The 16,038-nt window shown below is 43.7% G+C and overlaps 1 protein-coding gene across 2 annotated transcripts in view; it reads left to right on the forward strand.

Annotated features, from left to right (window-relative positions):
* The window catches only part of cdc42bpab (CDC42 binding protein kinase alpha (DMPK-like) b), a gene marked incomplete at its 5' end in the record, with an annotated part of 79,442 nt that overhangs the window by 46,677 nt on the left and 16,727 nt on the right, over window positions 1–16,038 (forward strand). For both annotated transcript variants that reach the window (XM_080491479.1, XM_080491480.1), the window contains 14 exons: window positions 4,255–4,348; window positions 5,605–5,805; window positions 5,893–6,031; window positions 6,290–6,399; window positions 7,657–7,736; window positions 8,396–8,574; window positions 9,245–9,367; window positions 9,495–9,628; window positions 10,223–10,344; window positions 10,445–10,565; window positions 10,748–10,858; window positions 11,233–11,480; window positions 12,840–12,945; window positions 14,947–15,071. In XM_080491479.1, the coding sequence (XP_080347605.1) occupies window positions 4,255–4,348; window positions 5,605–5,805; window positions 5,893–6,031; window positions 6,290–6,399; window positions 7,657–7,736; window positions 8,396–8,574; window positions 9,245–9,367; window positions 9,495–9,628; window positions 10,223–10,344; window positions 10,445–10,565; window positions 10,748–10,858; window positions 11,233–11,480; window positions 12,840–12,945; window positions 14,947–15,071 (1,893 nt within the window). The remainder of the gene's footprint in view (window positions 1–4,254; window positions 4,349–5,604; window positions 5,806–5,892; window positions 6,032–6,289; window positions 6,400–7,656; window positions 7,737–8,395; window positions 8,575–9,244; window positions 9,368–9,494; window positions 9,629–10,222; window positions 10,345–10,444; window positions 10,566–10,747; window positions 10,859–11,232; window positions 11,481–12,839; window positions 12,946–14,946; window positions 15,072–16,038) is intronic.

The following is a 16,038-nucleotide window of genomic DNA, read 5'->3' on the forward strand; positions in this document are numbered from 1 at the left end:
AGGGTAGTTTGATCTGAGCTGGTTGGCCCTACAAAGAGAACAACACACACACACACACACACACACACACACACACACACACACACACACACACACACACACACACACACACACACACACACACACACACACACACACACACACACACACACACACACACACACACACACACACACACACACACACACACACACACACACACACACACACACACACACACACACACACACACACACACACACACACACACAGCCTAGTCCAAGTCTACCAGGTGTCATTCATGATTTGTGAGGTCTACTCCTCCTGTCAAGGTGATCCAGATCTGTACAAAGGTCGTGTGCTTGTCACTGTGAGTGATCACCGAGAACTTTCTAGTCTTTTCAAGCAGTTGAAGCGTTACTTTCCTATTGTTAAAGTCAAATGAAGAACTAACATGTAAGGTTTGTTTGTCCCGGTGAAAGGATATTAATGAGCACAAGGTTTTTATTTCTGTTTAATCAGCTTTCACTTGTTTTGTTACTGTAGAACTGGTCTGTGAATACTACATGATCACTTCTTGAGCTTGCGTATTGTTAGCAGAGTTTATGGAGTATAAATTAGGCTTAATAGCATCAATAAGTACTCATATCATTACTCAGTATCAGCAAGTCGCAAAAGATTACTCCTACTTGTATTTGTCCTCTAAAAAAATTGATATTGGTGCACTCCTTGTCTTGGTATTTCCTCGAAGTGAAACAGAACTGAAAACTCTTGTTTATTTTGTGGGAAATTAATCAGTTCATATCTAACATTTGTTGAGCAGTCTGAGATTAATGTGCTTTTTTTAAAAAAAAAAAAAGAGAAATTTTGTTTTTATCTGATGGATATTAATCCTAAATATACAAGATTTATGGCTTGTCTGATAGTACAACCTTGGGTGCACATTATTTTCTTTGTTGTGTCCATTCGCCAAGTTCCCGCGGTGCCCTGTGGTTGTGTGGTGGTGTGCACCCTGGTACTGTGTGCGGTTTGGTGCAGTATCTTTGAAAAGTGACGTCCAATCTGGAAGTCATCTGTGAGAACTCTTTGAAAGCACTTCTGAGTAACCCATCATGCGAACGGTAACTCCGTGTAAGTAGGTGTCAATTCGTGTGTACATTTTGAAGCCCCGCTTTCATGTGTCTGTACGAGTCGCACATGTGCCCATATTGCTTGAATCCGCAGTTTTATTGGTTGGTGATTTATTGGCGTCTGTGAAGAAGAGAGATAACTCGCGCCTCTTTTTCTGTCTTCTTGCTCCATGAGATGGGAGTATTAACGCTAGTGGAAAATAACAGGGGCTTTGAAGAGACCTTCTGCAACATCAAAGGAGTCTACAAAACTAATTTCTGTCTCTTGACTCTTAAAAAAATCCTTGGCGTGGGCAGTAGTCTCATATCCTCATTGAATAATAAAAAATTACTTGCTACAAATATGAAGAAGAATGTGGGAGTATGACAACTTGAACTGGTTATTTCCCAGTTTTATCAGTTAAAAAACACCCATTTGTTTGTAATTGATCGTGGCCCATCGATGCCTGGTTGTTGGAGCAAGTGCATGCTTGTGGTTTTGTTTGAAACCAAATGTAAAACTCAACCCACTGATCTGGTTGATTAGTGCCACTTGGAGCCAAAGTCATCAGGGTAAAATGGAAAACAGAAGTTTTCTTTCTTGTCGACTGTAATAATGCCTTAAACAACCTTCAGGCTCTGCAGACGCTCCGATTTTAGCCGTTTATTAGGCGCTATGCTTGCTAGTCACCGAGTTTGACTGCATAGTGTTGCGTTAAACTCAATCTGTGTGTCAGTACACGAGAATAACGTTATTATCTCGTACATTTACGTAAACCGCTGGTGTCTTCAGGCGAATAATAAATAAATACCGCCAGCCAAGAATCAAGCCGTTGTTCTTGTAGCATTTCCGTGTGTAAGTTTATTTGAGCCTTAAGAGGGAAGGAAGATAAAAGGTCAACTGTTCATATAAAACATAATAAAGTAGTTCAGCTCTGAAGACAAAGCACAACTTTCAGTGCTGTCCCTTTTCCTTATATGGTCATGAAACGATTAATGCATTTGACAAATTGCAAACTGGATAACAAATCACAACAAAGCAGGCTTTAGTGAGAAGCAACCTTAAAGAGGATGAACTGAAGGCTAGCAGGCAAATCAAACTTGAATAAAACCTTTGTTTGTTTTGTTTTTTTAAATTAAATCATAATTTCGTACTTTGTTTTGGGCCCAGGTTTGTGATTAAAATCTCAAAACTTGTTCATGTACTCATGCAAGATTTGCTTTTCAGTTTTCACCCATATCAGGATCCTGTCGTTATAATTAGAGGCAGTATTGATAAGAAAACTCATGTTGGAGTGTTCAGATCAGGAGGGAGTGTGTGTTGGTGTGTGTGTGTTTGTTAGACACAAGGTTTCTTTTTATGTTTATTTTTTTAATTTAAAACAGAGGCGTGCTTCCATCGTTGCACAGAAATAGCAGCACCTCAGGTCAGTAACCTCTTATGCCCAAAGGGTGAACGTGTAGATGAGCTCGGAGTGAGACCGCCCTGCGTGGGTGTGTGGGTTTTGACACTCCTATGAGGAGTGCATTGTGCACCCTCTGCACTGTGTATCGAGGCGTGTCTCAGTTCAGTGTGGTGTGATAAGAGGGCCTCAGACACGGGGCACGACGGGGCCTGCCCTCGGGGGGGAAAATCACTGCGATGGTCAGAGAAGGACAGAGTCTATATTTAGCCCTGATGGCGGGACACAGTGACATCTCTGTTTGCTACCAGACCAGGCCACTGATCACTGGTGCTGTGTGATTCCTCTGAAAAATATCAGAGGGAGTCTGCAGATGAGTCCACACATGAGAAGAGGGCTTTTCTCATTCCGTGGATGCAGGTTAACACGAAAACCACCTGTTGGCGTCCACCTGTTCAACATGCTGTAAGACTCCCTTCACTTTATTATCTACCTGACAAACTCCTGATGGTTCAGGGAAACACTGAGCCGACTGCTGGCAGCACCTCCGTCACTCAAGTTTCAATTTATCAGGAGCATATGTGCACTATATCAACTCTTGAACTGTGATAATTATTGATTTTTATTAAGATAAAGTTGCTTGTTTTCAAGTATTTCCAAGATTTAAGAAGCTTTTTTTCATCCCCTTGGGACAATTTAAAACGGCGCACACTGAGCTGTTCATGTAAAAACAACCGTAAAAACTTAGGAAGCAATTAATAAAATGTTAACAATTAAAGTGGCATCTGAGGCCCCGCTTGCATGACAACTTTTCAAGTGAACACGTACTTGTGAAATATCAACCCGGCGAGTTTTACGGGACGTCATGCATCAGAGAGTTAACCCGGTGTCGCTCATCAGTTTTAACTGCTACCCTGAGCCATGCTACATGCTAAAGGGGCTCACACACTGGGGATGGTACACAATTAAAAAGACTGATACACTAATAACAGCGAGCTGGAGCTTGGGGCGATATTGCTGTGACGCTAAACCGCTAACTGCCACATCACATTGCAACTCCAGGCTGTACGGTACAGTTAGCATATAGCTGTGAATGAGGAAACCATTCGGTTAGTGAAATGAGTTGGTGAAAGCAGCTCTGTCCATTGTGGCATCCGCCCACTGGAATCCAGCCATGGTGCTAATGTGTAATGTAAACATGTTCTTTCATGCAGTTGCAGGGTGGCAATCCACATCTGTAAATAACTGTGTCAACAACCGGCCCACACGCCTGTCTTCACACAAACATCATCATTAAATAGACTGACTCTGTATATTTTTTTATTTCAATTTGGAGAGAGTAAGTGATACTGTGTGCTGCATATTTCTTTAAACGGTGTGTGTGTGTGTGTGTGTTTGCAGGCCTCATTGCACACACTCACTCATGATCTGCAGGGCTAATTCGCACACCTCTCCTTTCTATGTTTCTTCTTTTGTTTTGGTCAGTTCAGGGTTGTTACGCAGATGATAAATGGTGGAGGGAAATCACACTTAATTAAAACACATCATATCTGAATGATCTTGTATCAGCAAGTTAAGACAGTTAGATTTCCTCAGGTTATGTAATTTGATGATAATTGTCAGGGAGCCACAGTGAAATATGAGCTGGGGCTTGTGTGCATCTTGGATGTCCTGTAGATATTATTTGGTTTGGAAGATCGTCTTGTTTTCTTCTTCTTTTGAGGAAATCTCTTGCTCAGTTTCCATCTTTTCTTCCCTCTCAGGGACATCAAACCCGACAACATTCTGCTGGATATGAATGGCCACATCCGCCTGGCCGACTTTGGCTCCTGCCTCAAACTGATGGAGGACGGGACGGTAAGTTTTCACCGCGCCGCCGCTCAGCGCCTCCTCCACTCCAAAACAAACATACCAGAGCTGTGCTGACCCCCGTGTCAACCCCCCGGGGGTCTCCCAGGGGGAGTGTGCGGTTTGGCTGCAGGGCTGTGCCTGCACTGTCAGACAAATCTTTTTAACAAAAGCAAAGAAAACAAACCTCAATATTAATATATAATTTCCGTGTTGGTACATACAACTGATCGCAGAAGTTATTGATGGGGTGCTTATAGGTCCACTTGAAGAAGTCATTCATCTGTGTTAAATAGCTTCTTTAAAAGTACGATCTGTAAAATGAGTCACAGCAGGAGCCAGTTTGTCTTCAATCCAGCTTTTAAATTTCATTTATTTATTTTTTTCCGATTGGGCCGAGGACAAACTGGACTGATGGTAGCTGGTTAGCCTGCTGGCTTCAGTAGCATATCACAACTGGTTTTCCTTTAGTAGCTTGTCTCTAATGGAAAAAAAAAAAAAGATGTGGTTTGTGGAAAACAGACTGATAACAATATTTCTAAGTTTAATCCTTAAACACAGCAGAGATAACGCATGGAAAAGTACCAGATCTTTACTGAAAATCATTGTGTCACTTTCTCTAAAACACCATTATGAGTTTGGACGATGTGAGGAGATTACTGAATATGCCCTGTTAAAAGGTTAGAACAACTTTTCGGATATGTAAACTTCAATATGTACATCTTGAACAAACAATTATTCATGGCAGTAATCTGTAAATACTTTTTTGGGGTTTGTTTTTTTAACGTCTCACCACTCCCTTATGTGATTATAACTGAAGATTTAGTATGGTAAGGCCTGTTTACGTGACGCTTCAAGTCAAAATACAGGTTTTCATTGCAACATTTTGAAAACGATGTCTGTTTACATGAAAATAGCAGAAACTCATGTAGCTTTCATGTTAGGCCACTAGTGGGGGCTGTTTGTTTTTATAATGAAATCACACACGTGCGCACAGAGAACAATACTCTGCAAAGATTAACATTGGCGAGTACACAGACATTGGTATGAGCAGTCTCAAGGCAATATGGACTGGGAGTCCATCTACTGAGCATGTGCAGAAGAACTACTTACCACGGCCGCAGTGCGCAGTAGCAGCGTCTTTGCTGTTTGCATGGAGACGGAACCCGAATGTAAACGAAAAGTTGCGTCCCCCCCGAGAGATTCTTTGCTCCACTACGGGCATCTTTGAGGACGATTTCTTGATTGCTGTCCATGTCTGCTAGGTTCAATCATCAGTCGCCGTGGGAACCCCGGACTACATCTCCCCAGAAATCCTTCAGGCCATGGAGGACGGCAAAGACAAGTACGGCCCTGAGTGCGACTGGTGGTCCCTGGGCGTCTGCATGTACGAGATGCTGTATGGAGAGACGCCCTTCTATGCAGAGTCCCTGGTGGAGACCTACGGCAAGATCATGAACCACAAGGTGAGCCACATTCGTTCATTCTAGGGAATTCTCTCTGCTCACTTCTTCAATGAATATGGACAAATGTTTTTTGTTTGTGGAACACAGGAGCGCTTCCAGTTCCCACAGCAGATAACCGACGTGTCGGAGGACGCCAAGGATCTGATCCGCCGACTCATCTGCAGTCGGGAGCACCGGCTGGGGCAGAACGGCATCGAGGACTTCAAGCACCACCCCTTTTTCACAGGTACAGATCTGTCATTTTTATTTCCAGACTGAATTACACTTTTCACCATCCTTTCTTATTTAGACATCCACATAAAAGATCAGCCCACGCTGCTATTGTGTAATCAATGATTTTACCAGGAAGAGGAATCTAAATCTGTCCTGGGCCTTCTTTCAATCTTTCATCTCTTAGTTTTGTGTGTATAATATTCATTACAGCCGTCCACAGTTCATGTTGTTGAATGAATGTAAATTTATTCCTGTGGCGTGCTCATTTCAGGCATCAACTGGGACAACATTCTAACGTGTGAAGCCCCCTACATCCCAGAGGTCAGCAGTCCCACGGACACATCCAACTTCGACGTGGAAGACGACTGCCTGAAGAACTCTGTAAGGCCTGTGTGTGTTTCTGTGTGTGTGCGTGCAGGCGTGTGTGTGTGAGAGCGTCAGCAGACAAAGATGACAAGGATTTATTTGACTTACTAAATTAATGCACAATGTCCATAATGTAACATATCTTTCAGTGCAATACAAAATGGGCTGATATAATCTGACATATTTGCTGTGCATATTTTGCCGCATTAAGACCCGAACTGCATTGTGGAACATGTGATTTATTTTTTTTTTAACTCTGTAAATCACCATGCTCTCAATAAACAGAGCCAAGCTGAACTGAAGGAAAATCCCCACATATACAGTCCCTTTTGCATTTTTCATGATGTAACTAAGCTGGTTGCCATTTAAAGTACATGAACAAGAACTTATCATTATGGAATATCGTTTTTATATCCTTTGTTAAACGCGTAGAAGAAAAGTAAATGATTGCACAATTTTTCTGGAAAGTGCTTAATTTCCATAAGTCGGCATTCATGAATTAAACAAAATGACAAACATTTCTGTCAGACACCGATGGTGATACTAGTACTGGGTACCAGGTACTGTGTGCTGTCTAATCCGTCTAATAAGAGCAGCTACTCGGCCATGGTGATTTATTTAAAAATTTTTTTAAAGCTAAACAACAGCAACTAAAGCAAATGTGCTTGTGGATTGTTTCAATAGGTCATCCAGTTGTATATTAGTTATTATGAACAAAGATCACTTGGCATCCTTTTCCTGTAGCACACCTAAGTGGCACTAGTTGGATATTAAATATTGTACCCACCACAACAAAAACTAAAACAAATATATAGGTAAGCCCATATTTATACCAGACACAGCTATACTGTGCTCGGAGTGATTCAAAGCTTTTCTGCGTTCCCACCCGAAGCAGCAACAATTCATAACCAAGTGTATTTTTTAATGGAAACTGAATTTAGGTCTTCCAGTCACTTCCATATAAAATAATTACAGGCCTCCTAATTATATGCGCGTGAAAGCAGGCGAGCGAATACTTTTGGCAATTTAGTGTGTTTGATGTTGCCTTCTCATATGTTTGTGGACACAGATTTTCTAATGCGCACAAACTGTGCAGTTTCCCTGCACACTCAAACTAATGCCGGATATTTACAAGCAATATATGCCGCAAGAGGAATCCGCCATATTGGTTCCATTTTGAATGGAAATGCCATTTAGTATTTTTATCTAAGCTGTGTTTTTCCAAATATGAAAAATCTGACACATTATCAATGTTTTTTATATCATTTGCAGGAAACTATGCCTCCTCCCTCTCACACTGCCTTCTCTGGGCACCACCTGCCCTTTGTGGGTTTTACCTACACGAGTAAATGGTGAGTCTCGCTCAGGAATACCGATGTATTGATAAACACACCTGCCCCTTTCACATGTACTGGCCACATTTTTAACCAGTACTTAGTGTCGGAATAATCTTTAGTCACTTGGTGTATTTTTTTTTTTTTTTAGTTAGTGGCAGCTTTGTCACCTATAATTAGTCTTTTATAAACGAGCAGATTTCCCATGTAAGCTCCCTCCATGCGTAGCGCTCTTATCCCTCCATCTAAAGAAGCGCAGCCTCCCTCCCTAATAAGGTGATGTTCACGACTGGCGCTTGGTCCTCACGCTGAGGCACTCCTCGTGAGAAAGCAACAAACCCACCAGTTCCTTCCTTATCTCTTCAGGGCTCAGCGATAATGGCCGTTTCCTCTCCCGTCTTTCCCTCCACACTGTCTCCCTCCCTCGCTTTCCATCTCTTCTTCCATGACTCAACATCGTCTCATCTTACAGCCCATCTCTGTCTCTGTCGTCTCTTTCCTGCGTTCCCTCCCTGCTGTTTCCTCCTGACATCTTTTTCTTACCGTTTAACCCCTCAACGCCCAGTTTTCCCCCACTAAATTGAAATGCCTTTTCCTCATCTCAACTTTATTCCTGTTTTGTACCATCTTCATGTCTTCACAAGCTGACTTTCTTTCCGGTCCTCTTCCCCATGCAGTACCCTATCAGACAGAGGTTGCCTGCGACAGATGGGGGTGCAGCAGGGTACGGCGGGGCATCAGCAGCTAGACGTCGACGTCCAGCGCGGCCTGGAGGACAGCCTGGCCACCGAGGCCTACGAGAGGAGGATCCGCCGCCTCGAGCAGGAGAAACTCGAGCTGAGCCGCAAACTGCAAGGTGAGGCCGGAGAATCGGTACACAATCACATGAATCTTTAGAGAACACACGTTTGATTGCATGAAAGTTCTGTGACGCTACTAGTCCAAATCTAAATGCACTGGATGTTGTTCAAGCGGTGATAATCAAACGTTCAGTCGCAAGAAAAACGTCCACTCTGAGTCAGCAACATTTCCAAATCCTCTGTGGTTTTTTATTTTTTCCAACCCATCATGTGTCATGCGGTCATAACTAAGAGACGGTGTTGGAAAGAGCCAGGTACCAAGACTTCTCTGAAGATTTCACGGTTCTGTATTGAACCTGACGTGAGAGTCTGGAGTGGCAGAGATAAATCCACTGCAGAAGAAATCTCAGATCTGAACTGCAGTTTGTAACAAGACGTGTGAGAAACCGCACCATCAACATGCAGTTGATTGATTTGATTTGCTGTTATCGGAGTGAAAAACTGTACTCGGTATAAACACAAGCATGGTAGTGGCAGCATCATGGGGATGCTTTTACCCAAAAAGCCATCTTTAAAGGTAGAAAGTAAAATTAAGTCGATTTAAACTCCAGAAACAGTATAAACGGCAACTACGTGAAAGGAGATTACTATATGCACTCAAATCATGCACATACATTCACACAGCATTTAAAGTGAATTACTTGTTAAAAATGCGACGTGTTGCAGAGTCGACTAAGGCGGTGCAGGCGCTGCAGCACCCAACGGGCGATGGCCCCCCCAACGCCAACAAGGATGGGGAGATCAGGAACCTGAAGAGCGAGATCGACATCCTGAAGAAGCAGATCGCCGGTCAGGACCTTTTGTTTGCATACTTATTGAGTGCACGTCTCGTGTTTTAGATGCACTGACCTTACACACTAAGATATTAAACTCCATGTCGTATAGTTTTAATCACTATTTCTCTGGTGTGTCTCAGACTCGGGTCAGCTGGAGAAACAGCTGGAGGACTTGTCAGCGGCTCGCAGGGACTTGGAGGAGTCATCGAAACGCATCAAAACTCTGGAGAAACAGATGAAGGACGCCTCAGAGGAGAGGGACAGCCTACAGAAGGTAGCTGCACTCTTTTAATTTATTCAGTTTAGAGAGCAAATCTTAAGAGATGTGTGATTCTGTGGCTTTTTATTTCAACTCCTATACCAAAGTATGAAGATGATATCAAGTCATGTTCAGGAGAGTAATAACAGTCAACCATTTGTTGAGAAACTGGAAAAATTATGCCCTTAAGTAATTTTTATTTTTGCTTTGGTGGTTTATTTAAAGTGAAGAACATAAACATGACAATTTGCCATTTTTATGTGATAAAACTATTGTCAGTGTCACAAACGGTTAATGTGTTGTTTAGATATCTTCAGTGCATTTAAAAACAAACATGACTTTCTAGGTTGTCTGTGCATATGTTTGAAAGTTACATGCTCGTGTGTTTCGAGCTCAATACGCGTCATCGAATATCTATGTTATTAGAAGTGCAAAGCAGAAGTGTATAATTGCGTGAACAGTAGACACACCATACAATATTTTTACTCTAAGTCCAGCATCACTTTATCAACGTCTTCAGTGTACGGGAAGAAGTGTGGAACGAAGTCGGCTTTGATGACAGGCGAAGCGTTTTCAGACTTTATTGAGATTGTGTTGGGTTGTGTTCAGGACCTCGTGGATTCCAGCGAGAAGTTGAAGTCTCAGTCGAAGGAGCTGAAGGAGGCGCAAAGCCAGAGGAAGCTCGCCATGCAGGAGTTTTCTGAGCTGAACGAGAGACTCGCAGACCTCCGGTAGAGACCTCCACCCCCTTCCTCACCTCTCAGTCCTCCCGCTCCGGGTTGCTGTAACCGAGTGCGTCTTCAACTTCTCTGCTCTCATTTGCTCTCGCAGGTCAGCGAAGCAGCGGCTCACTCGCCAGCTGCACGACAAAGAGGAGGAGACGGAGAGCCAGAACCAGAAGGTCGAGGCTCTCCGCCTTGAGGTGCGAAAGGCCGAGAGGGGCAAGAAGGAGGTAGAGTAGAATCCCCGTGGTTGCTAGCACCCCCTGTCCTGGTTGGTGCACGGCTCTCGTCTGTTTAGTCTGTCTTTCTGTCTTTTTGTCGTTGTTCAACTCCTACCTTTTTTAATCCATACCTGGTGTGTGCATGAGGGTAACAAACAGGGAACTGATGTGAGGTGTGTGTCTGTGATCAGATGGAGGCGCAGGTGGAGGAGCAGACGGCAGAGACTCAGAAGGAGAAGAAGCTGAGAGAACGCAACGAACTGTACAGCCGACAGCTGGAGGAGGAGCTGGAAGGCCTGAAGGTACTGGTCTGTTCGACGGCGTCTCCATCCTTAAAAGTTTTTTATGTGCAGAGTGAAGGAGGATCCCCCCCCCCCCCCCCCCCCCCCCCCCAGCAGAGTAGAAAAGACACACAGATTTGACTTGTTTTATTAATGCAACACCTCAAAAACTGAAAATCCCCCCAATTATGTTACTTTTTGAGAAATATTTTAAGACTACTATGTTACTATGTGAAAATACTTAAACTTGTAAAAGCTCCCTGAAATGATTTGAGTCATACTCGTAAAAAAGACTTGGCTTTTTCCCCAGTGTCGCCTCTCAATAGTAAACACAGCACTTCATGTTTTCTCTGTTCTCTAATCGATCCCATCTCTCGCCTCGGTCCCTCTCCCAGCTGAAGCAGGCCGGTTCCTCCGCCGCCCCGTCCTCGGCGGACCAGAGCCAGGAGGTGGGGCGTCTGCGGGGGGAAATGGAGAAGAAGACGCTGGGGTTCGAGGCGGAACTGTCTCGCAGGGAGGCGCAGCACAGCAGCGACCTGAAGACTCTGCGCAAGGAGCTGCGGGACGCCGAGAGCCAGCACCTGACCCTGCAGAAAGAGATCCTGATGCTCAAAGACAAGCTGGACAAGAACCGCCGCGAGAGGTACCGCGTCTGCCTCACGTCTGTCTGTCATTCAGAAAACAAAACGACACTTTGGATTCAAATCTCTGAACACGTTTTGCCTTATTTTCCTTCAATGTCTTTTTCAGTGATGAGTCTTTGAGGTAAACACATGTAGTTTGTCTGGTGTAAAACTTAGAACTGTGAAGTTGAATTTAGAAATTCCACATTTAAAGAGGACCTATTTTACTCATTCTCAGTCATTTTTGTTCAAGTCTCTTTAAGCTCTTTTATATCCCTTTTTTCCCCCTGATTGATCAGCTCCCGGTAGACTTTTCCTGTCATCACAAAGCACTGTGTGCTTGTAATTTGGCACCAGCCTCATTGCCGTATTGACTTGTTCTGTGATGTCCAAAGTTTTATTCTGAATAAAACGTTTTTTAATGTGCTTATCACAATATATGAGGCTTTGAAATGCAGAATAGGTCCTTTTTAAGATCTGTTATCGTCCCTCACCCAGCAAGAGTTACCGCCTCATCCAGGCAACTCAACTTTACCAGGAGTGTTTTTATCCAAGTTCAGGTCTCAGATGCACAAATGTCAATGAAATCAACACAGAGGCAAGAGTTATTGAAATGTACAGGACTGTGTGGATCATTTTTACGTTCACGATCGACGCAAAACAGAATAAGTGTGTCAGCATAAGGCCACCTCCGAGATGTTATGTGAAGAAACTCTCCTCTTTGTTTTGACCTCCTTTCTGCATCGAGGGCACCTGATCCCACATTGAGAACGGCTGCTTTAATCAGATTTTTAATACAAGCTAGTTTCTGTGGTGAAAGCTTTACAGCCTTGTTTTCGTGCCCCGGAGTTTAACTTTCCCGCCCGGCGTTACCGACGTTATTCTCACAGCTTCCTAATTCATTGCTAAACACGCCGCTCCATCAGATCCTAACCGCTTTAATGTGGCGAAGCGAAGTTCTTTGATGTCAGGTTACAAAACAGAAAGTCCTCGGAAGGGCAAACCGAGAGACAAAGCTCCTCATCGTAAAAATATATAAGGCTCACTATTTAAACCTAAAAAGAAGAATCTACAGATCCTGCTAATAATAATAATAACAATAAAATCTGAGTTCAGATTGAAAGTTTTGATTGCCTGTTTTTTAAACCCAGTGTGTTGTGGCCTGTTGTAGTATTATGATGTAGCAATGTGTGGGGGGGGGGGCTGCAAACCACTGGTTGAAGTGTTGGCTTTGTGTGATTGATGTCAATATTGCGTTAATGCGACCAGCAGGACTTCAGATTGGCGTTTCAGTTGTAAACGGCGACGAGGGAATTAAACACGAGTTTACACAGCGTTGCGCGTTTTAACGGTCCGTGCGTGTTGTGTTTTCCTCACAGCCAAAGCGAGCGGGAGGAGTTTGAGACGGAGTACAAGCAGAAGTACGAGCGGGAGCGAGTCCTGCTCACCGAGGACAAGAAGAAGCTGTCCAGCGAGCTCGATAAGGTAACGCCGTCGCCCGTGTGTGTGCGCACCCGCACCGCAACTTCTTCACACGCAGGAAAACACACTTCTTTAACCCCAGATAACCTCCACCTCCGACTCTTCCATCGCATTCCTCTCCCTCCACCTCCTCGCTGAAAACGATGCCAAAGAAATCACCGTTCAATATCCTGCGGTCTCCTACACAGGCAGGAACGACTCTGGATCGCGACGTGTTGATGTTGGAAACTTCTCTTGGAAGTTCAGAAAAGCCACCTATTCAAACAAGGTCGACAAAGACGCGTTGACGTATGGAATCAAACGCCAGAGTGTTGATTTTACAGTCTCACTCAGTCCACTGGAGGCTTATCGCCGCGCTCCCATCATGTAATAATCTGTTATTCCACTCTCAGTATTTCTCAAAGATCCCCTACTAATGGACCGGATCAGACTGTGCGCGTCGTCCGCAGTAGGATTTAAACTGTGTGAAAATACTGTTGTTTAACTAGTCTTATCTTTCAAAGGAAACGCCTCATTTCTGCACAGTTTGCTCAGTGGCAAAATCAAACCGTTCTGTCTTCAACTCTCGGGCTCTTCTGGGTGTTTACAGTTGAGGTGAAGTGAACAGGAAAACCCCTCTGAAGTTCAGTTTGCGCCGTTAAATGCAAGTCAGCTTGTAGATCATGGAATAATTTAGTTTTTAGCGTAACGGTGAAAGATTGAGCAGAATGCACTTTCAGGACACTGTGGCTTCTTTTGACAAGATAAAAAAAACCAAAACATTCTTTTCAGGTTGGTACTGATAGAAGATGGATAATTCCATCACATATTTACGCAGTAAACTTTCATGGCATCTCCGGAGTCCTCTCCAACTAAACTCTTTAGAAGCACAACGTTTTTTGCAAAACGCACTGCGTTCAGTTTCCGTGTGATTGTTTTTAAAATGCAGTCCCGACTGTGAAATGAAAATGGAAAAACAATGCCATTTCCAGTCTGTTATTAATAATCCTCGCCGGGATTTCTGGATGCGTGTTGATCGTTCACAAAGTAATGTGTTCACGCGAGCATGTCAGCGATATTTTCCAACATTGTCCAGCGAGTGGAAGTGTTAACAGTCGCGATCCGAACAAACAACTGAATCCAGTCCCGTTGAAAAGCGTCTCTTTGTCCACCGATTGAAGTTAAAACACGTGAACCCAGGAGCTCCGTGTACAAGATGGTTTCTATCCTGTTTTCTACAGTTTATGTGCCGTTGTTTGGTCCTCAAACCACAATGACCCATCATGCATTGTGTTGTTGTGTTTCGCAGAATTCACATCACTGTTGAGTTTGTATACAACTTTCCATTTGATGTTCGAAATGCCAAACCCAGACCAGTGTAAATGTTTTTCTTTTTTTTCTTTCTTTTTTTCCCTTTTTGGTCAGAACCAGAAACCACAAGTGTGACTTACCGACTACAGCACTTGTTTAACGGAGCATATTTTCACTGTGCTTTTTGGTTGTTAGTTTGTTTTCCACGACATTGTAGCGCCGATAGTCCTTCTAAAACATTTGAAGCTGTTTGTGAAACCAGCAGTGATGCAATGAGCCGGTCTTGACAAAGTGAGCAACGAGAGCAGACGATAGTCTGTTGTCTGGACGTGGGGCAACGTTGCAACGGCTCCGTCTTCGCACGCCTCCCATATTAAAGGATTTAGGTGAAGTGCAGAGCAGTAAAACACCTTTGGTAGCGCCGTGTCGGTGTGTGGGGGGGATCATCTGGGAACTGTATCGTAAAATCTGCCGAGTAATTTTGCACGTGTGTACATTAAAGCGGCGGTTATGTTCGAGGCCGAGCACCTTCACAGTCGCACAGCAGCTGGACCTGCTAGGCTCATTTAACAGCACAGCCCTTTCCGACAGCGTCCATGTATATATCAGTCTATTTACCGGGCGTCAGACGTCGTAGGACAACTTTGATGATTCCACAGATGACTTTTTAATGTGAGCGTGTCTTTTTTTCTTTCTACTTCTTCTTCTTCTCAGCTGACCAACATGTTTGAGAAGGTGAGCAGCTCCAACCGGCAGCTGGAGGACGAGATGAGAGAGCTGGCTGACAAAAAGGAGAGTGTCGCTCACTGGGAGGCCCAGATCACAGAGATCATCCAGTGGTAAGACACACTTCTTCTCAAATGTCCCAAATACCTGCTGGTGCATGTGTGTCTCTCGTTGATGTTGTAGCAGAAACCGAAAGATAGCCATGTTCGTTCTCACAACACACACACACTGTCTAGTAACGTATCGAGTTCCTCCTCTCGGTATAACTGCAGCATTACTCACATACTTGTGAGGATGGTGGAGCTTCTTGACCCTCCCTTCCTCTCGGATCACTTCCCTTTGCAGCTGACACCCCGCCAGCTGCTCGGCCTCCCTCTGTTGGACGAGCCTGCAGTCTTCACATAGTGCGCATACCTCACACGCACGCACACACACATTCCAAACATGCACATACAAATGTCCAGTGTGGCTCTTCCAGGAACCGGGTGATCAGGCTCGCCCCCTGGTGGTCGGTCAGGAAATCGTGTCAGGTTGATTTGATGCTGAAGCGTCATTCAAGTTTTATTTTTCCCGTTTTGTCAATGCGACATGCTGCATTTTTTGGCAACTAACACTTATGTTGGCCCAAACTAAATATGCATAAACATCAAAATATGCAAATTATTTTTCCACCTAGTGACAGAAAGAAGCAGCTTTGGATTAAACATTTTCACTGGTCGCATTAATTATTTAATTAATTATACAACTGAAAGACAAAGTTATGGTAACAGGCGTATCAAAAATCAAATATTAAAATAATCCAGTGTTTTTTTAATTTAATCTCAAGAGTGAAGGAATTGTCGCTGAAATCTAACACTTTTAAACAGTCACTGAACAAAATGGGAAATAACTTAATCGTTTCATTTAGTTTGTATTTCAGTATTTGAACCGTCGACCTGTCGAACCAGGAGAAAAATATTTTCTGTTTTGTATCGGACGTTATCGAGTTCTGACTGGAACAACAAACAGTAAAGCTCCGTGCTCGAGAAAATGCTTCTGTGTGTGATTGTTTCCTTCATGCATCCAGCAGGAGGTTGTTTG

Source organism: Lipophrys pholis, assembly GCF_963383615.2.
Source record: "Lipophrys pholis genome assembly, chromosome: 21".
In the NCBI taxonomy this organism is placed as follows: domain Eukaryota; kingdom Metazoa; phylum Chordata; class Actinopteri; order Blenniiformes; family Blenniidae; genus Lipophrys; species Lipophrys pholis.